Raw genomic sequence first — 21,653 nt, 5'->3', positions numbered from 1 at the left:
AATCCTTTTCACGTTCTTCTTTTCATCGTTTTTGATAAATCATAAATAATGATCGTTTCTTTGTTTTTTAGTTATTTGAATACATTTTGCTTGGATACATATTTTAAATTACAAGCAATATATGTAACCATATACTTTTTCATTTAGGTGTTATTCGAGAAAAGCGATGTTCAAGAAAAAACCCTATGAAAAGCCGAGAAACATTTTAGTAATCATTCATCTGTACAGTATACACATATACATACAAATAATTGAAGTTGTTTCTTGATTTCCGATGTAAATATGCATGTTAATACATCAACGACAATAGCAACTCAGCCATGAAAAACCTAACATTCACAAATGAATTAAAACTTGTTTTTAGGAACATATTAAAGTAGTCAAAAAAAAAATTATAAAGCCATAAATAAATTTCAAAACGATAAATCCACGGTCCGTTCTTCGTCATCAAAGGGTCGTAAGGGTCAAAGGGCATATGGCTCATTTGTAACCTCCGGAGATGGTGTAACAACATTGTCAACACAATCTCCAGAAGTTTCGAGTCTATTTGTTAACAACTTAATGAGCTTAATAGAACTCATAACTTATTTGATTAACTAATACACGGCTGTTTGATAATGACTTAATAATATAAAAAGTGGTTTATTCGATAAGCTTTTAGTAGAGTTTTATCCATAAAACCAAGTTTTTTTCCAGACTTGTCTCTCTCAATTAAAAAGCATCCTACCTCCATCTATGAAAAAAAATCCAAACAAAAATTTTCCCAATCTAGCTAGACAGCTTTCTCCATGTAGGACTTAATGAAAAACCAACCAAACAACACAAGTAGTAGCATGCTAAAATCATCCTAAATAATCCATCCAACTACAGAATACAGATCGGCAGACAGCTGCAACGGTACATGAATCTATAAAAAAAATGCTTACGAAAGTAAGGTCTAGACAGGGGAAAAAATTGCAAACACTACAAACGACAATTAAATGGCACAAAACTCACTAACGTACAAGAGGGCGAACATATGATGACTCCTTGCTAACGTTCAAACTGATATAACAGACAAAATTATCTAGGGATTGCCACCACCAATAACCACCATACTTACTGGCTAGAATTATGAGCCCATGATCGTTGCTATAAGATAAACCGCTGAATTGACTGACTGTTCCTAAGAAGGCACTGCAAAAAGAGACCATTGAAAGTCAGTCACAGCAAGAAAACAAACAAGATGGTTGAGTGAACCTTGAAGTCAGATCGATCACTTGAAAGGATCTCAAGAAATTGTTTTAACTTTTAAGATTAAACGCCTTTTCGGCTTGTGGTATTTGTTGAAATTTTCACATACTAAATGTTCACGAGGTCATTGGAAGGAAGCTTCTTTACTACGCACATGTATGCATTTCATGTTAACGAAATATTTATGCTTTTTGAGGTTATGAAAAGAACCAAATTACTAGTCTGTTGCTCCATCAATTCCTATATGTCAAAAGATTTTCTAATTCTATTGCTGTTTACCTAGATTTCAGTCAATGAAATTGTAATTTCCTTAAGAATCCTTCTTGTCTTTGTCTATCTCGCAAGAATTAAGTGTTCCCAAGTCCCACTAGCTCTATAAGAACCCCCATAACTACAAATGCATGTTAGAAGCCTACGCGCGCGCGCGGGGGGAATTTCACTCATGCATAGACATTCAGAGAGAAACCAACGGTACCAGTGTTACCGATAGTCTGGTAGAGCCCCAGCCTCCCAGAAGGTCAACGGTTCAAAGTTCAAACCTCACCAAAGGTGAGGGTGCATGCGAGTATTTTCCGTATATAGATATCATATACTACGAGAAAAACATAGAGAACAACTGAACATATAAGCTATGTTGCAAGGATACTGGTATGGGATGAGTATGTTATATGTGAATGGGGATTCAGAAAGAGTATACGTATGGCATATAAGTACTCAAAAGTAATATCAAGGTTAAATAGAGCATACTATATGTTGAAGTATCAATCTGCTCAGGAAGTTCTTTTATATCCACTTCAAACCTCTCTTGAACCTACAATCACCAAAATGTGGTTTCTCATGCAGTCACTTAATAGACCAAACCAAACAAACCCAGTATATCCCAGCAGATGTAGGGTTTGGGGGTAGGATGTATGCAGCAGACCTTGCCTATACCCCAAAGGATAGAGGTGTTTCCATACAGACCCCCAGCTTGTAACTTAATAGATCATACTCTAGATGTGAAGTTATAGCTATATACCTGATTAAGAACATCTGAGTCAGCTGCAGATGATACAAATGTGATTGCAAGTCCCTTGGTCCCAAACCTACCAGCTCTGCCAACCTGTCAAATCGCCAAAAAACAAGACTCGTAAACCAGTATAGCAACAAGAGTCATAATAAGAATTGGTGAGTCACAATAACGACAAATTTACCCGGTGGAGGTAAGTGTCAGCAGAATCTGGCATGTCATAGTTAATGACAATATTAACACGTTCAATGTCAATACCCCGACCAACTAAATCAGTCGCCACTAGAATTCTCTTGTGCCCTTCCTTGAAACCCTTGTATCTCGTCAACCTGCAAAGTCGAACCAGTAAAAATAGACCATCACTACCATCACAACAAGACGACTGCCACATGCATCAATATGGAAATCATACGTAATCCAAATCCAACTATTCTTATTCCATTTTAAAGATTATATTTATACCACATAATATTCGACACAGAAGTGCACAAAAAAAGCATGAGTAGGTGACCTGCATGGACAGTAATCAAGTGTAAACAGTGACAAGCAAGGCAAATCGTTGTTCAAAAATATTTACATTACTATCTGAAATGAAGAAGACCAAAGAACACTATTGAGAAGCAAGAAAAACTTCTTCCATATTAAGAAACTAAGCACAATAACCACAGTACAAATTAAATGAAGTGTCACAAAACAATTAAAATATTCATTCCAAAACAAAGCCAGACAAGTTTTCAGGATCATCATCAAAAACAATTAAAAGATCAGAGGGCTCAAAAGAACTAGATCAACTGATGAGATATGCGTCCAACAATTTCTTCTATATACCAGGGTTACTGATTACATAAATGTAAATAACCAATTAAGAGGTCTTTGAAGGCTGCTACCAGAACTTGCAAGGCAGACAAAATGCTGCTAACTTCTGTCTTTTTTCAGGAGGCTTGGCATTCCAATACATGAAGTGCTACTTTCATATAGCCAAACAGCATTTATCCTACTTGTTCAAAAGCCAGAAGGAATTACAAAAAACATAAATCCAACTTTCAACATCCCTTTCCGTCCCAAATATAGTAAAGCTAACACCACATATATAAAAATAGAAAGAACACAAAACATACTCGTACGATCATCAAACTTAAAATTTTAACTTAGATCCCCTAGTATTGCCATGTTAATATGGTTACTAGGCATCACTGTCAAAATATCCTTTTCCGATTGGTGCCAAGAATAGAATTGCACACATTCTAGTAGAAACCCCAATAGTACTGATCCATGAGTGGTGAGACTTCCATGTGATTCTTGAATGAAGTACAGAAACAAGCACTACTACATATTCACACAAGTACACAAACCATACAAACTGATTGAAAATCTCTTAAGTAAATGCAAATGTTCGAGTTCCAGGATCAAACGTGGATGAAACAAGCATGAATGGTGATCAAATATGTAAAAGGAGCGTAAGCAAACCTTTCTTCCTGGGACATGCCAGAGTGGATGCAAATAGAAGGAAAATTACACTCAACAAGCAACTTGTTCAGCTCTGCAGCTCTGCTTACACTTTTGACAAATATCACAACTTGATTGAAATCTAATGCATCAAGCAGATCATTCAGTTTACGGTTTTTCTCCAGCTCGCTCAGTTTGATGTAGTGCTGCCATACATCAACGTTAGAAATGTCATAGAAAAGGGTGAAAGAGTGGCTATAAAAGGTACAAACCCTTACCTGTACAAGACCATGTAGCGTCAACTTGGCTTCATCATCCACATAAATTTCCATTGGCTGAAAGGAACAAACGTCATAGTAAAGGATATTAGGAGCCTTTGGAAGCTAATGGATTCCAGTACAAAATGAATGATGGATGAACATCCTTGAATCAATATTCTGGTCCATCCGGTTCTCCATTGCAGATATTATCAAATCAGACTAAGCATGTTGAGAAATGACGAGTGCTATCTACCGTGAAACAGATGAAGCAAAAGAAGAAATAAAGACAACCACCACTGGCAACCTGAACGACTCAAGGGCGAACTACAAAGCTACAAGATGTGAGTAGCAAAAAAAGAACTTATGACACGTTAAACCCTCAACTGTGAAAACACTCGGAAACCCTACACTCTTCCGGTTTCTAACCCTTCATCCGAAATAAATATTTCCCACTAGAAGGATGTAAACGGAAGCACGAATCACTTGCAACCTTGAGCATCTAAGCATCAACTGCAGAAAGCTGACATTACGAAAAAGTAGTGAACTTCAAAATTCAAGTGGAACTGGCGACAGGACATTACATCTTGCATAAACTTTTTGCACACAGGGCGGATTTCCTTGCTCAGCGTTGCAGAAAACATCATTACTTGTTTATCATGAGGAGTCATCTTGAAAATTTCTTGCACGTCTCTCCTCATGTCTGTGAATTGCATGAACACAAGAAGATAAGATCAAAAACCAATTTTCAAGTTTATGGTGTCAAAATACAGCCATACAGGAGTCAGGAGTGTAGACATAAAAAACATACCAAGTGACTCGAGCATCTTGTCACACTCGTCAAGTATGAAGTGCCTCACATTCTTCAATGCAAGGTCTTTGTCTCTGGCAAGTGCAAGAATCCTTCCAGGTGTTCCAACAACAATATGAGGGCATTCATTTTTCAGAAGATCCTTGTGAATTTTGATGTTAACACCACCATAGAAGACTGCAACCTTGATATCAGTCAAGTAAGTGCTGAACCGTTCAACCTCATGACAGATCTGTAGATGAGGTGATTAATGACACAATATAAAGAGGTAAGTAGCTGAATAAAGTTGTTTGTGTAAACAATTCAATTCCATCTTGCTAGAATAGTCTACCAAGTACAAGTGAACGAAATTATTCTTATTTGAAGGGTACAGCTAAGAATAACCTCATATGATTGAATTATGATACAAAGATGAAAAGGAAATGAGAGAGAGAAAGAGAGACGAAGAGAGTTTACTGGAAATGCAATACACACCTGATAAGCCAACTCCCTTGTGTGACATAAAACAAGGGCAGCAACTTGGCCCGCAACAGGTTCAATCTGCTGCAATGTTGACAAGACAAAGACGGCAGTTTTGCCCATACCAGACTTTGCTTGACAGATGACATCCATACCCAAAATAGCTTGAGGAATACATTCATGTTGCACTGGTGAAGAGCCAAAGAAATTGGAGCTAAGCAACCCTCATGTTCAATTATAAATTTACCAAATGATTGTACCTCTCCAAATGATACAGGTAATAGCAGTTATTTACCTGCAAAATTAAATAATAAGTTATATTAATCAGGCACATTTAAAAAAGCTTAACCACTACGTATGACAGAAATTAAAAACGATGGCACATGCATGCCAATCATCGTTTTACAAAATACAAATTTCAATATTCTCTATATGAGAAAACAGCAAAACTGAAATATTTCAGGGATCCTTAGTTCCCATTCATGATTAGGCACAAAAGCACATATGAGTCAGTGAACAAAAATTTACAAAACTATGCAAGGTTGAGCCAAGTAAGGTCTCGTTCAACTCCCAGGTACCCACACCCAAACATAACATTCTTTTTCGAATTTAGATACTCCATCAATTGCCTCTGTTCCAACTACTATTCAAGTGCCAGTATCCAAACAAATTGTATGGATTAAACAGCAATCTATAAGGCATACATTCACCTTTCTTTGATAATGTTATTGAGGAGCATAACAACAACCAATGAATTCCCAGAAGTTATGGCAATAGCAGCTTCATAGATGAAACAACCAATATTACCACAAGCTTCCTTCTATATATAGCAACTAGTTCCGCACAGCCAAACAAAGGTTCGACTTCCGAAGTAACACAAGACTGAAGAGTAACAATCATGACAACAGACGAACCAATGGTAGACATGAATAGGAATGCCAACATATGAAATATTATCTTTTAGTTAAATGACCAGAAAACAGCTTGCCTTCAGAAGGATGCTCAAACCCTGAATCCACAATAGCACGGAGCAGCTCTGGCTTTAGAAGAAAGTCTCTGAATCCAGAACTATGAATTCCAACGTACCCCCTGCATTCAAAAATCAATTTTGGTGAGCTATCATACTTCAGGACCTGGAAACAAATTTGAGGAGCAACTGCAACTCAATTAAATCGACTAATTATATACTCTAACAACATATCAAATCGATGGTTCCAACTCAATCACAATTGCTAATTGGAACCGCAGCCGAGCAGCACATGTATCAAAATAAATTAATTTACATTAACCCCGATTTGAGGCTGTAGCTTCTTGCTAGCATCATTAATCCAAATACACAAAACAGATTAACTGCTGTGTAATCGGATCTCATTAGATAATAATAATAAAAAGTTGAAGCATGATTAAGTTTAAAAAATCTCACTTTTTAACGGCTTCACCATTGACTTTAACACCAGCGGAGTCAGGGGCTTTCTCGTCGTCCTCCTCGTAGTCTAGAAGCTCTTCTTCGTACGTATCGTTATCCTTCATCTCTGTCTCGCCCATTGCTATTTCAAACAGATATCGAGATTCCAAAATTAGGGTTGCGAAATTCGAGTATACGGAATTGAAATAAGATAAAGAATCAGATAGACTGGGATCAGGGTTCGGCCGACCTTAGATCGAAGTGAAACCTTAGATTAGGGTTTAGAGGACCTTCTGCACTCTGCAGATAAAAAAAGTTAGGAATAAACGGGAAGAGAGTTTTTAGGTTTTGAGTTTTTGAAGTGTGGCTAAAAGGGCCCTTGCTGGACTTTTATGCCTTCAAACGCTATACAATTTACCATTCTACCCTCTATGTATTTTTTTAAAGTAAACTACAATTTTGGTCCATATAAAGACCTCGTTTGCGGATTTGGGTCGGGTCCAGCTCGGAATCAAGAGCATCTTCAACTAGGCATGATAACAAGGCCGAGAATGCAATTTCCGCTCCAGGTTCCACTATCTTGTCCCCATCCTCGGCCCTGGTCCTCACCAGGTACGGAGAATCGAATCTCCTTCCTACTTTTTGTTGGGTCTATCTTCGATCCACCATCATGTATCCCCGGTTCAACCATAAATGGTTGATCAAAATTGATTGAAAAATATAATATATTATAAAAACATTATTTTAATTAATAAATATATACGGGCAGGGACAGATCCATAATTTTTTCAAACAGTAACATCGTTTGACTATAACAATAAGTGTAGGGATGTTTTCATAAAATAGTCATTGGTGTGTTGGTTAATTCATTGTTTTCATATGTGAAACCGTATGTTCAAATATTTTATTGCAAATTTTTTCTAGTAACATAATAAATCTAAAATTAAAATTTAAAAAATAAGAAACGACACTAATGGGATTTGAACTTGGGTTTGGAGTGGAAAAAAAATCTTGCAAACACACTCTACCAAATAAAATTGTCATTACTGTAATTTCAAAATATATGTATATATATACATATACATATATATATGATGGCACACAATAAATATATGGTTGCACCTTTCACGAACCTAGTTTTTTTACCTTCGACGGAGGAATAATGTGGTGGCATTGAATTGGGTCCATCCTTGCATACGGGAACGGGACGGGTTGGGGAATACATTATTCGACCACAGTTTTTAACACGTTCGAGGATCCCCGACCCCGAACAGGATGGGTGAACCAGATTCCCCAACAGAGCGTGGCAAATCATCATATCTCTCTCCGATAGCTATGTTATAAGAAATTATTTGAGGATCTAGATGAGTTTTGTGCTCCGACAACTGTATTGTTTTATATGATAGATTATAAAAAATAAGAGAAAACACATAAATCTCTCAAACTCTATATATGATAAATAAACAATATTTTAATTTCTTTTGCCACCAATAAAAGATATTGAAAATAAATATTTAAAAGAGTGAAATAATATTTTAATTAAATATATAAAATATTTTAATAATAAAGTTAATGCTATAATTGGTAAAATAAAGTAGCTGTTGGAGTTAAGTGTAGATTTTTTAGAGTTTTGACTTTTGATATTCTAGTTTAGAAAAATTATAGTATAGTCGTTGTAAATGTTTTACCAAGGTACTTAATTGAGTATACATTCATTATTCATAATGAATGATAACAATTGAGCATCCACAGCGAAAAATTATAGTATAGTCGTTGTAAATATTTTTTTTAACAAGGTACTTAATCTAAAAAAATTGGTTTCGCATAATATGGAGCATCCACGGGGAAATGGTCAAATGGAGATAATAAGGAATCTATCAATTGAGGTTATTATGTTTTAGATGCTCAAAGAGTTCAAAATCACAAGTCATAATTAAGTGGTAAATGGTAAGCATCAAGATTTTTCAATTTTATTTATAAACTTCCATTAACAAGTCAACTTATTGTAAAAGTATTAACAGTCGGCGAGTCTGTTAAATATTTTGTTGTGTCATTCATTAATGATGGTGATTTGTCCCGATCCGAACTGGGACGGGGATTTCCCACTAAAATGGGTCCTGGTGCCGGGGATTCCCGATAGACTCAAACTAACGGATATTATTCATGACGTTTGATCGGGAACGGGATGTTAATCCTTGTATCTGTCGGGGCCAGTCGGCCAAGGACTGTTACTAAAAAACAGGGTTGGGGATTACAAAACCCGCCTCATCCCCTCCCTTTTGTCATGCATATCGCTCATGTCCACCCATTAGTTATAACATGTGAGTCCGGACTCGCCAATTTCTTTGAGAATGGTTGTCCAATCTTGCTCATGTTGCACATTTTAAAGTTAAGTCCGACCTTTTATATGTTTTTTTTACCCTTTTGACTTTATTTTTAATCTAGACATTAAAGAACTACATAAGCAATTAAACACCGACTCTTAGCTCTCAAGCTCAATTAGGGTCATTCTTCTTAAATCTTAAGTTCTTAACAACTCACATTTTTATCTCATCTTGAAGTGCACACGAACTTGTGAAACTTTAATACATTATTTGTTTATGATTTATTTTAAAATGTTTGATTAGAATTTACTATTAATTTAGACTAAGTTATATTGCATATTTCACGTTGTATTAACGTGTTACATGAATTATAGAGTATGAACAATGAAATTATTTTTTCAATTTGCATATATCATTTTTAAATACAGTACCTCATAAAACTATGTGAATTTTACGGTATGATATTTTTGCCGTTTGAGGAATGCACTGTTTTGCTCTAAATAGCACCACAAACACCATTAATTTAATCACACATCATCATCATGTCGAACTTGTAACAAACATTTGGATTTTGGAGGAAAAGGAATCGGGAAGCAACTTGGCATCATCAACAAATTCTCAAAAAAGTTAAAGTATACCGGTTATAACAAAGCTTCTTTTAACATATTGTTTTATGCTTATGTCAAAAGTCAACGTATCATAATTGAAAAAAGATTTGGTTTAAATTTATATAAAATGAAAATCGGCATCAACTCGATCCAACAATTGCATGTTGGGTAATATTCGATATTTACCTTACCGGCAAGAGTTACCATCCTCGTTAACTTTATCAGGTAACATTTCCATGCATTAAAATAGATGTCACCTAAGAACTACATGTGAAAAGATATTTCGGAGTTGACCGAGCGTACAAGGTTAGTTTGCGACTCCCAACGTTTGAACTTGATCTTGTGTTGATGTACAAGCTACAATTTCATTTTGAATGTAAACAAATATTATATCACAAAACCACGAAAATCGCTTGGTGAATTCGGCAGATTGACTGGTGGGATCAAGGAGAATATAGGCAGAATATGCGTGAAGAAGGACATTCATGGCCGAATATACTCTTTGATTATTACAATCCAATATTTCTTCATATTCCATCCATTCGCAGGCTCTCTTTCTGTCTCTATATATAGTTATGTACATACGCATTATCTTATTGCAAATTATTCATCTCCATTGTTGAAATCGCTACAGATTTCGACTTCTTTTTGGCAGGAAAGCAGGCGAAGATTTGAATCGCTCAACAAGATGCAGTTTCGGAAGCTTTTGAATAAATTGATCGACGAGACGTTACCTGAATGGAGAGACAAGTTTCTATGTTATAAGGATCTGAAGAAGCAATTGAAGCGCGTTTACTCCAGAGACGGTCGCGGTAATAAGAGGATAAAATTGAGCAACGGCGATGAAACTGATTCGATTGCGACGGAGGAGGAGGTTGCTAATTTCGTGAAATTGTGCCAAGAACAGATCGATAAGTTCAATGATTTCGTTCTCGAAAAACAAGAGTGGTATCTTATCAAAATCGAGGTAATTTTGATATATGAATTTCGTTATTGAATTGTTCATATCTAGATGTCGATTATCCTTTTATCAATTCGTTTAAGTTCGTAATTTTGKAATGAAGGTGCTGGAAGGCAACTTGATTGCGACCAAGGATTCAAACGAAGAGTTGTGGAAAATTGGTAGAACCCTAGCAGATTTACATGGAGAGATAGTTCTCTTGTTAAATTACAGTTGGCTTAATTACACAGGTCTTGCCTCTTTACCTTTTCCCCAAATTATACTCCAAGCTTCCATTAAAATGCTGCAATTTTGCAGGATTGGTGAAGATTCTGAAGAAACACGACAGACTAAGTGGAGCTCTGGTTCGAGTGCCTTTCATCCAGAAAGTTATGAAGGAGCCATTTTATGAACCCGATGTACTAAACAACCTCGCGAAGAAATGTGACACGATGCTTGAACAACTTTTCTCCATGAATGAACCACGGACGTCCGCATCTGCAACAAGCAAGAAAGAAGAAGGAACAATTCCTGAATCATCATCTGCAGAACCCAAAGAGAAGTCTTCTCCTACAGTTCCTGAAGAACTCGTTGACATTAAACACATGGAGAACGACTACATGAAACTCACTCTTTCGGCACTTAAGGTTCTCCAGGAGCTTCGAAGCGGAAGCTCAACCGCATCCAGTTTTTCGCTACCCGTGATGCAACAAAGCATGGAGAGGAAGGAGGTATGGAAAGAATCTCTTGCTGTAGAAGTAAACCGGTAACACTTAACTTGTTGGGGTTTAAGATCAGGCATCATGACGATCAACGACATGATCTTTTCCAACAAACGATGCGGAACAACTTGGAATGATGAACGTGTTGATCGAATAAACGATCATCTATACTATATTACATAATATTTGAAAAAATAATTTTAAAAACTATTTTCATGTATTAAATATTGTTTATTGATGCATATTATTTAAAATTCAAGATTACAAATAAATTGTGCATAATTACAACAAATCTTTATGTTTGAATTTGTAGAGCTAACTGCAGATAAACTTAATCATATACAGGATAAACATATCATTTTGAATATAAAAACTCTGAAATATAATTAGAATAATCATTGAATTACACTTATAACAGAGTACTTAATTATTATCTAGATAAAAATTATATTATTAAACCAAAAATAAATTATTTTGTTATTAAACTTGAATTAATTTATAACAAAAAATTTGTATTAAAAAAATTACTTAAAAAAAACGAGAATTTTTAAATAGTATATTTCATACTAATATCAATATATTTTTTTCAAATTTTTATGAATATAAACATTATCGCTTTCTCAAAATCACATAAAACTGTATTATATCGTTAGAGACAAAAAAATAAAATGAAACATTATCTCAATGTATCTCACTACATTGCGCGAGTAGTATAAATAAAAAGTATCAAGAACACGAATCCAACGGTTACTTGGTTTGACGATAATTGATGTAATAGTATGTCTACAGAGAAAACATAGAATGTTTGTATTTCATGAGGATTACGATGTATTATTCTTACTCAATCAATCTCCAACAAATTCTTTAAACTTAAACAAAAAATTTGGAGTTTTTTATTTATAATTGATTTTTCTAAAACTTATTTAAAATAGAGAAAGAGGAAAAGTTCTTCAAATATGAAGAATTCTCTAAAAATGATTAATTATACTTGAGAAATAATATTTTATTATTCTAACTCATAAAAATATTTAAAATTAAATTTTCAGGATTGAAATAATATCTATTGAAGATATATTTAATATTTTTTAGAGATTTTGATTTTTAATTCTCACCATAAATTTTTTTTGGAGAATCTACTCTAAGTGTTCGAACATAAACCCTCAAAATTTTGCACTTTGCCCTCATATTTAAAATGTTTTTAAAAATTAATTCGGTTGTTAGCAATGTGATTGACTGATAGGTGCATTAGAAACCTGTCGTAAATTGCCACTGAAGTTTTGTAATTTATGCATTTTCATTTTTTTTTATAATTTGGCATTTCAAAAGTATAAATTTTGAAGTCTTTAAATTTTGAGCTTTAAAATAAATTGATCCATTAAATATATTCGAGTCCTATATCGACTAAACATTTGACCGCTGATCTTTTATATATACCATAAATTTCTTTATTTTCTTAAGAATTCTTTGAAAGATAAACTAATAGATTTTACATATTTTAATGATATAGAAAATTTAAATTGATTAATAATGTTGTATCAGTGATTTAAAAAGTGACAATTTGGGAAAAGATGGCATGTTAAAGCCGAATCAGGAACGTTCCAACTTTTTGGAGGTCCTACTATATCTAAAATTTTTGATAACATTGCAAGAATGAGATAACAGATAATATATGTTAAGAACAAAATTGGGCTACACCTAAAACGATTGACAATCTGAAATTAAACTTAAACCATTAATGATTTAAACCTAAGACCAAACAATTAATAGTTTGAACCTAAATAATTTTGGTTATAGTTTTATACATGTTGATAAAATACCCTAAACACATGTAAATTTGTGCCCTAAAATTTTGAGGGTCCTGTTTAAAATCTCACATTTAACATGCTAAGAGACGACTCTGTTAAAAATGTATTGACTTTTTGGTGAGTGTGAACAAAAGTTTAGTGGAATATGAATTCAATCAAATAAAATGGCTATTATGATAAATCTCTCAAAAACCATATATAAAACCCACTTTATAAGGGAAAGAATAAATAAAGTATCCATGATATAAGCCAAAAGTGATTTTGGAGAGATAATGGTTTGGAAGAGATGTGCTGCCAAGTTATTACTGGTTTTGAAAGTGTGTTTTGATTGGGTGTTGTCGAGTTGTAATATTTATATTAATGGGCAGTTTATTAAACGTTACTCGGATAAAAACTTATTAGATGAGTATAACAATGACTGATAATCTTACCTGGTTAATGTTTATCATGTAATAAATGTTTAATAATAATCTTTCTATACCATTTCAATGGGCAAGAATTTTATGTAATAAACATTTAACATATGTTAACGATTGTCATCCTTCTTCTTTGCTCTCAGTTAATCAATTACTGATAGTTAATTTGATATTAATATCGATATATTTTTGTCAAACTTTTATGATATCTTTAAATTTATATTTTATTCAAAAATAAAAACATCACCGCTTTTCAAAATCACATAATACCGTATTATAACATCGACTGAGATAAAAAATAAAATGAAATATTTTTTTTTAAGATGTATCTAGCTGCATTGCACGAGTACCAATATAGTTATATTGTAAAACATTTAACAAAAGCTCTTAAAAACAATTTTTTATGCATGAAGTACTGTTTGTTGACATATATTACTTGAATTTTAAGACTACAAGTAAATTGTGCGTAAGTACAACTTATTAAAGCTATATTTTTTTAATTCGCATGACTAATTACAGATAAACATTAAAAAAATACAGGATAAACATTTCATTTTAAATATAAAAATCTGAAATATAATTAGGATAATCATTAAGTTTTAACAAAACCATTATATTTATAAAAAAATATATTGTTAAGCCAAAAGTAAAGTACTTTTCTATTATATCTAAATTAAATTATAATAAACATTTGAATTAAAAAAATTGTAAAAAAACGAAAACTTTTAAATAGTTGATATTAATATGGATATTTTTTTCAAAATTTTATGATATTCAAAAGTAAAAAATTATCTTTCTCAAAATCACATAAAACGTAACATATCAACAGAGACAAAAAATAAAACGAAACATTAAAATGAATATGTATCTCGCTTCATTACTTGAGTACCATTCTAGTGTATATATATATTAGTTGTCTACCCGCGCAATGCGGCGGGATGTAAAAAGTTCATTAAGGGGCCATTTATCAAACACTTACCCGGTAAGCACTTACCGGTAAAATGTAACACTATTGTTTATTTACCGAGTGAGATTCTAGTCCACCAAAACGGTATTGTATGCAATAATTTACGGTATCGTATGCAATAATAGTATGGTCATAATGAGAATCCCTAAAATAGCTTTAGACTTAAAATTCCTTAGCCAACAAAAAACAGCATGACGACAATAAATCAACTCAAAAAAAGGAGAGCGTGCGATAGTGGTTTAGGGTTTAGGGTTTAGAGTCGAGGAGAGCGTGCGAGGAGAGCGTGGGATAGTGGTTTAGGAAGAACCGGCTGTGCAAAGAAGTTATACTTAAAGGGTAGTAATTTATGCATAAAGAAGTTGTACATTTTTAAGACTTTAAGACTCAATGCATAAAAAGATAGTACCTTATGCATCAAAACTTGTTTTTAAGACTTTTACCAAATCTCATTTATAAAGTAGTATAGATATAGATATTCATAAACTCCTTTGCTGCAAGAGCAGTTGATTCGTTTATGCGAGAATGGTTAACATCAAGTAAAGTAACAGAAGCAAACTTGATCAAATAATATGATAAGAGAGAATTAGTTGACTAACAGGTTTCCAATAGCTTGTGCAAATACTAACCATGTACTACTTCATATGCAGCCATAATAAATACATAGACAGGTTATTAGCAAAAAAAGTAGTTTTATATTGACAACCTCATATTATGATGTTATACATGAAGCCATTACTTCTGTTTCATTTTAATACAAAAAGCATACAACTAAAAGAATAACATACGGCGTAATGTTCTATAGATATATAGTTTTCCAAATGCAACAACTTACAGGAGTTTCGCCTTTTTGTACAGGTGGAGCATATTTAGGGTCAGTTGACTCAGCAAACTGGCTAACAAACTGCACCATGCCTTTCAAATGATAACAGAAACAAACCAATTAGATATGTGAACCTGCAATGTATCAATAACATATGAGTTCAATTGAAGAACATATATGAAATACCTGTGTATGGTGGACATTTTCTTTTCTCAGGTGGCGGTTTATACTCAAGAGGAGGCCGTGGCTCAAAAAGTTTTAACAGATTGTTAGTTAATCCTGTTGGATGACTCTGTCCAATCTGCAATATATGAAGCATCCCGTTTAAAAGAGATCATAACAAAACTAAACTATTATAACTCCATGGTTTCACAATTAACAATAGAGAAAGAAGAAAACCTAAAGGTTGTAAGCCCATCTTCTAGAAATATGATAGATGGGCTTGTGCACCTAAATAGATAATTATGATAAAATCCTAATTCTTGACTTCTTGTAAGCCCATCTTATAGAACTTCTCAGATTGGAACACATATATTATTCATGCCCATCATTTGAAACAAAATGTCAAATGTGCAAAAACAAAAATCTAATGTTCAAAGATAAAACAGGCTTGTTTTCTTCCCATATGCACAAAGGAGAACCGAGTGTTGAACAAGGAACAACTCCTTAAGGCCATTAGAAATGGCTCCTCCTCAAACTCTAGACACCAATCATATTGAGTGAGTTCATCCATTAGGCCAGTCAACCCTATGGACATCATGAAGGGACGACTTGACAACACCTAGACTGTTGATTCCTCCCTTAATATCTGGATCAGTTGGCTTCTAAACAAGTCACACTGCCCCTCCTTTTGAAATAGAAGAATTTATCACACACGGCCACACACTATATAAGACCACTGTCCAATTGGTAAATTTAGATGACAGCTCTTGCTAAAAAAACAAGTATGAATCGCAAAACTATGAAATGATTTTATTAACAAGGATATCCTACAAGGCAACTACGAACAGTTATTGTGTCCATACTTGTTACCATTCCATAAGGGTTCTGTTTGTTCAGACAACCGACATGGTACAGTTCCACATTCTTCTATGAATTTTGTGAAAGATCGTGGACATTGTTTGTGTGATCTATGATATAAACCAAGCCAAATGTACTCGGTCAATCCCACACTGGAGACCAACAACTTGTGAAAAAGGTTTCCCAAAGAATATTTGAGGGATTCTTAAGCGACTCCGAGAGTTGGTCCAAAATTTGAAAGAACACAAGTTTTGAAAAGTTAATGAAGCGGTTGAGACAGTTTCGGGAAAAAGGAGAAGAGACTTGGAAAAGTAGAAACAAGTAAGCACAAACAAGAAAAAAGATCAAAGCAACCTAAGGGTTATTGGCATAAATAGCGGTTAGATCCCGGCCTTTCAAGAGGTCAGGGTTCAAACCTCACTAAAGGTAAGGAATGCGTGTGAGTAATTGCACTATATAAATATTATATACTTAAAAAAGGATTAAAACAAGCAAAACAATACAAACGATAAATAACTAATCGACCTAGTGCTTGTCACTTGTCATTGTAGGGGTAAGGGGTAACCATAATGAGAGTAATAGTCGGTTGTAGATAATGAGATATCATTACCATCCCAAATAATCAAATGCATCCTTCTTTGTGTAGATTACAAAATGAAATTAAGCTAGTGTACAATATTTTGGTTGTTTGATCTCAGGAGTTTGCTTTTCAGACAAATTATTCCAGGGCTGGAGCCGTTGTTAATCTCATTAAAAGAAATATCATTAAAAAGGGGAAAAAGCATACCTCAAGTGTGTGCTTGTTCCTTGTTTAGTTGGTAAGTGGTTGAGTTGTATGATATTAGTTATAAGTTGGCATTTGCAGGTTGCAATAAACTGGTGCATCTGCAAAGGGACGATTCCAATATATGGGTACAATTGTAAATTGTCAAATGCTAAACCTCTCTTTGAGGACTTTCAACAAACATATGATAAACAACAACTTGGGTTAGAAAAAATCAAATACTTTATTTGAGGACTTCCAACAATCACATGATAAGCAACACAATAACAAAAGAATATAAAAAACAGGAAAGGAGAAAGAACAGGGTAGTGATAAATTGAAGTAAAAAAACATACAACACAACACATCGAACCCTAACACACACAAGTGAAATGAATTGAAGTAAAAAAACATACAATACATCGGACCCTAACAAACACAAGTGAACTCAAACCCTAAACCACAAGAAAACTCAAAGAACAACAAATAAAGAAATACAAGCGATAAACCCTAAACCACAAAAGAATTTACCTCGATTGGGATAGTGCTGGATCGACATTGGAAATGAATAGATGAACGATATCAATAAGAACCCTAAATGCATTTCTAATCATATTTGAATTCATCAGGAGCTTGAATCGCCATTTTGGGAATTAAATTGTCGCTTTGGGAAGGAAGCCTCAACGCGTGCCTGTAAAAATCTTGTGTCAGATATAGTATTGGGAATCAAATTGTCGCTTTGGGAAGGAAGCCTCAACGCGTGCCTGTAAAAATCTTGTATCAGATATAGTATTGGTATGTTGTTTATTATGCATAAACTTGTTGTACTTGAGAGATTTTAAAGAACTATGCTTTGGGGGAGGGGAGGTGTGTAAAGTAATCTTGGGGAGGGGAGGAGTGTAAGGGTATTTTTGGTATTAAAAAAGTTAAGACTTTAAGACTTTGAGCAAAGATGTTTAATAAGGTAGTATAGATATATATATATATATATATATATATATATATAAAGAGAGAGAGAGAGAGAGAGAAATAAAGTCGTTTCAAATGCAACCCATCACATTTGTACAACCGATGCAACCTAATAAATTAAAATATTTATGAAAATGATGATAGTTCATTTATTATAAATTAAATATTTATGAAAGATGAATAAAGTTCATTAATTATGATTAATATTTTATATTAGAAAATAATCAAAACTTCTATCAAATTACATATTCATCAAATTAAATGGACGATTGAGATTAAATTATATTGGTTATACAAATATAAAATATATATGTAATATTTCTCATCAAATATATTTTTTAAAATTAAATGTTTAAAATGAAAAACTAATATTACATTAAAAATATTAAGGAGGCGTTTGGTTGATATTGATGGGTAAAAAATGAAAATACTAACGAAATTTTATAGTTCGTTTTGATATGATATAATGGATTTAGGATCCCAGACCCATTAATTTATGTATATTACCAAATTGAGGGTAATAAAAGGTTTACTCCTATCTTTATTCATATAAATGTTTTAATAATATAATTAATGTTATAAATTTTTGAAAATAAAAAGTTTAAAAAAACCCAACAAACTTTTCCAGTTTAAATGATAAAATCCCTAAACTAATCATAAGGGTGATGTCTGATTGGTTTCAGTTTGGCTCCAAATGTCAAAAGTATCAGGAGGTCTCAGGTTCAAATCCAATAAAGAATAAAAATCCCCTTGTGGCCACGGAGGTTCAAATGTGGTGACTACGGACTATCTGCAAAGCAGGTGGTCGTCTTGGGATTAGTCGGCTCCTATAGCGGGTTGGATATCCAGGTTAATAAAAAAAAAATCCCTAAACTATATATTAGAATGAATAAACCATTAAAATTTTCTGATTTTGAATGATTAAATTCATGAACATTTACTTTAATAAATAAACAATTATCGTTTAGAAATTGGTTACATGCATTTGTTTAACCAAAAAACTAAAGGACGCTGACTAGGAAATTTTAAAGAAAAAAAAATCAATTTTACCGACAACAAAAATATGTCATAAATACCTTTTTACTCAACGTTATCGCCTCACCTCGTCTTGTCATTGTCATTCACTCTTTATCACTGCCGTTGGAGAACAAATAATGAAGAAGAGCGACGCCAATGTGTGCGAAAAGTTTAAACGGTGTAAGGTTTGTGAATGGTACAACTGATTTAATTTTTTTTAATTCAAAACGTTTGTATCTAGCTAGACTAGAAGAGTACTGGTGCAATGCATCGAGACACATCATAATTTCAGTGTTTCATTTTATTCCCTTTTTATGTCGATATAATACAGTTTTATATAGTTTTGAACAAACAATCATGTTTTTATTTTTGAATATAATATAAATTTGAAAATATCATAAAATTTTGAAAAAAATATATCGATATCAGTATCAAATTAATCTTTTTAAAAGTTCTTCTGTTTTGGTAATTTCCATAATTCAATTTTTTATCATAATTTAATTTAGGTTTAATAACAAAGAAATTTAATTTAGGTTTAATAATATATTTTGGTATAAAGATAATAACTACGTATTTGTTAGAACTCAATGATTATTCTAATTACATTTTAGATTTTTTAATTTAAAATGAGATATTTATCCAATATTTGATTATGTTTATCTGCACTTAGTTACATAAATTTAAATATGAAGCTTTAATAAGTTGAATTTATGCACAATTTATTTGTAATCTTAAATTTTAAGTAATATACATAATACATCAATAAACAATATTTCATGTATAAAAAATTATTTTTAACAATTTTCGTCAAATACTTTATAATATAGTGTAAATAGTTTTTTTTGTTGAAAGCTCGTAAATAATTATTTTTTTAAAAGTTCAATAATTTATTTGCTTTAAAAATTAGGGAATTAATTATTTACAATAAAAAAGTTAATATTTTATTTCCCTTAACTTTTGATGAAGAAATTTCCAGGAAGATGCTGTTAATAAATCAATCCCACTACCCAAACCGTATGATATGATCTCGATTCTCCGTTTCCCGCTCATACTTCTTCCTTCGCCCCTAAGGCATCTTCCATTTACTCTTATCATCTTTCATTCCTTTGTACGATAATGCATCGAGACATATATTGATTTCAATGTTACATTTTATTCTCTTTTTATGTCGATATAATACAGTTTTATGTGGTTTTGAGAAAACGATAATGTTTTTATTTTTGAATATAATATAAATTTGAAAATATCATAAAATTTTGAAAAAAAATATATCGATATCAGGATCAAATTAATTTTTTTAAAATTTCTTATGTTTTGGTAATTTCCATAATTCAATTTTTTTTATCATAATTTAATTTAGGTTTAGTAATAAAGAAATTTAATTCAGGTTTAATAATATTTTTTTTATAAAGATAATAATTAAGTATTTTGTTAGAACTCAATGATTATTCTTATTATATTTTAGATTTTTTATATTTAAAATGAGATATTTATTCAATATTTGATTATGTTTATCTGCAGTTAGTTACATAAATTTAAATATGAAACTTTAATAAGTTGAACTTATGCACAATTTATTTGTAATCTTAAATTTTAAGTAATATATATCAATAAACAATACTTCATATACAAGAAATTAATTTTAACAATTTGTATCAAATACTTTGTAGTACATAAATAATCATTTTATTTATGATTCTTTTTGATAAAAGCTCATAAATAATCATTTTTAAAAAGTTCAATAATTTATTTGATTAAAAATTTAGAGAATTAATTATTTAAAATAAAAAAAAATATTTTATTTGCCTTTAACTTTTGATAAAGAAATTTCAACAATGAAATAAATCAATAAAATCCCAAACACCCCCTTAATAAAGCAATCCCATTACACCAAACCCTATGATATGATCTCGATTCTCCGATTCCCGCTCATTCTTCCTTCCCCCCTAAGGCATCAGATATTCCTCCCTTCTTCCATTTATGTAAACTCTTATCATCTTCCATTCCTTTCTACGATTTCGTTTCTTACTTCTGTTGCTTTGCTTATCGGAATCGGTCCTCCTGCTGTTGCTTCAGGTACGACTTCTGGTACTTTATGTTGCTTCTTACTGATGCTTATCGAAATTGATGGTGAGTGGTACATTTCTGGTAGTTTAGGTTCATTTCTTACAAAATTACTCTTCTTTCCTCTTCTTCTACTTAATTTTTTTTTGGTTTTGCTGTATTTTGCCTTCTCAATGTTGAATTGTCGATATAACATTTTTTTCAGATCATTAGCTACTGAAATATATACTGGTTTTTGCTTTCATAGACGAAGGATCTTGTGAGAGTAGGAGTTAGGGATAAATGTTAGAAGGGATTTGAACTCTTGATCACTTTGAATCTGGAATCAAGCCATGAATTGCGCCTCAGAAGGGAATTGATCAGGTGGATCTCATTAGTATTGATCTGATTGTTCTCTTAAATTAGGATTGATACAAGGGTGACGGTCTCTTTCATTCTCACCGCCATAAGTTTCATTCTCACCATAACCCAACCATGCTTTTATATTGTACTAGAAGCGTATTCGCGCAATGCAGCGAGATAAATCATGATTTTAATATTTTATTTTATTCTTTATCTCAGTTGATGTTATAACATGGCTTTATGTGATTTTGAGAAA

At 32.6% G+C, this 21,653-nt stretch overlaps 3 protein-coding genes across 3 annotated transcripts in view; 2 read left to right on the top strand and 1 right to left on the bottom strand.

Annotated features, from left to right (window-relative positions):
* Positions 1–826: 826 nt before the first annotated feature.
* Positions 827–6,972, bottom strand: LOC112519204 (DEAD-box ATP-dependent RNA helicase 56-like). Its single transcript, XM_025127201.1, has 12 exons — positions 6,871–6,972; positions 6,639–6,762; positions 6,204–6,304; positions 5,231–5,403; positions 4,757–4,988; positions 4,530–4,648; positions 3,967–4,023; positions 3,710–3,894; positions 2,427–2,571; positions 2,252–2,335; positions 1,981–2,044; positions 827–1,176 (listed from the first exon to the last, which is right to left on the bottom strand). The coding sequence occupies exons 2-12, from the start codon at positions 6,758–6,760 to the stop codon at positions 1,166–1,168; spliced, it is 1,293 nt and encodes a 430-aa protein (XP_024982969.1). The 5' UTR covers positions 6,761–6,762; positions 6,871–6,972; the 3' UTR covers positions 827–1,165.
* Positions 6,973–10,240: 3,268 nt separating this feature from the next.
* Positions 10,241–11,262, top strand: LOC112520215 (SPX domain-containing protein 2-like). The gene is made up of 3 exons (XM_025128514.1): positions 10,241–10,519; positions 10,617–10,743; positions 10,811–11,262. The coding sequence occupies exons 1-3, from the start codon at positions 10,241–10,243 to the stop codon at positions 11,260–11,262; spliced, it is 858 nt and encodes a 285-aa protein (XP_024984282.1).
* Positions 11,263–21,038: 9,776 nt separating this feature from the next.
* LOC112520462 (RNA-dependent RNA polymerase 6-like) overlaps positions 21,039–21,653 on the top strand; it is a 10,463-nt gene continuing 9,848 nt past the window's right edge. Inside the window, exon 1 of the mRNA XM_025128864.1 lies at positions 21,039–21,121. The gene's annotated coding sequence lies outside the window, so the exon portion shown is untranslated. The remainder of the gene's footprint in view (positions 21,122–21,653) is intronic.

This window comes from Cynara cardunculus (assembly GCF_001531365.2).
Source record: "Cynara cardunculus var. scolymus isolate 2C chromosome LG 10, CcrdV1, whole genome shotgun sequence".
Classification (NCBI taxonomy): domain Eukaryota; kingdom Viridiplantae; phylum Streptophyta; class Magnoliopsida; order Asterales; family Asteraceae; genus Cynara; species Cynara cardunculus.
The sequence above is the reverse complement of the archived record's forward strand: the minus strand, read 5'-3'. Positions and strand labels throughout refer to the sequence as shown.

What these genes read in the sequence shown, in the direction of transcription:
- LOC112520215 (XM_025128514.1), top strand. Translation starts at nt 10,241, where the DNA reads ATGCAGTTTCGGAAGCTTTTGAATAAATTGATCGACGAGACGTTACCT. An exon ending in CAGTTGGCTTAATTACACAG is followed by an intron (nt 10,744 to 10,810) that starts GTCTTGCCTCTT and finishes GCAATTTTGCAG; the next exon opens with GATTGGTGAAGATTCTGAAG.
- LOC112519204 (XM_025127201.1), bottom strand. Translation starts at nt 6,760, where the DNA reads ATGGGCGAGACAGAGATGAAGGATAACGATACGTACGAAGAAGAGCTT. An exon ending in AATGGTGAAGCCGTTAAAAA is followed by an intron (nt 6,305 to 6,638) that starts GTGAGATTTTTT and finishes TTTTGAATGCAG; the next exon opens with GGGGTACGTTGGAATTCATA. An exon ending in GGCATGTCCCAGGAAGAAAG is followed by an intron (nt 2,572 to 3,709) that starts GTTTGCTTACGC and finishes TCGACTTTGCAG; the next exon opens with GTTGACGAGATACAAGGGTT.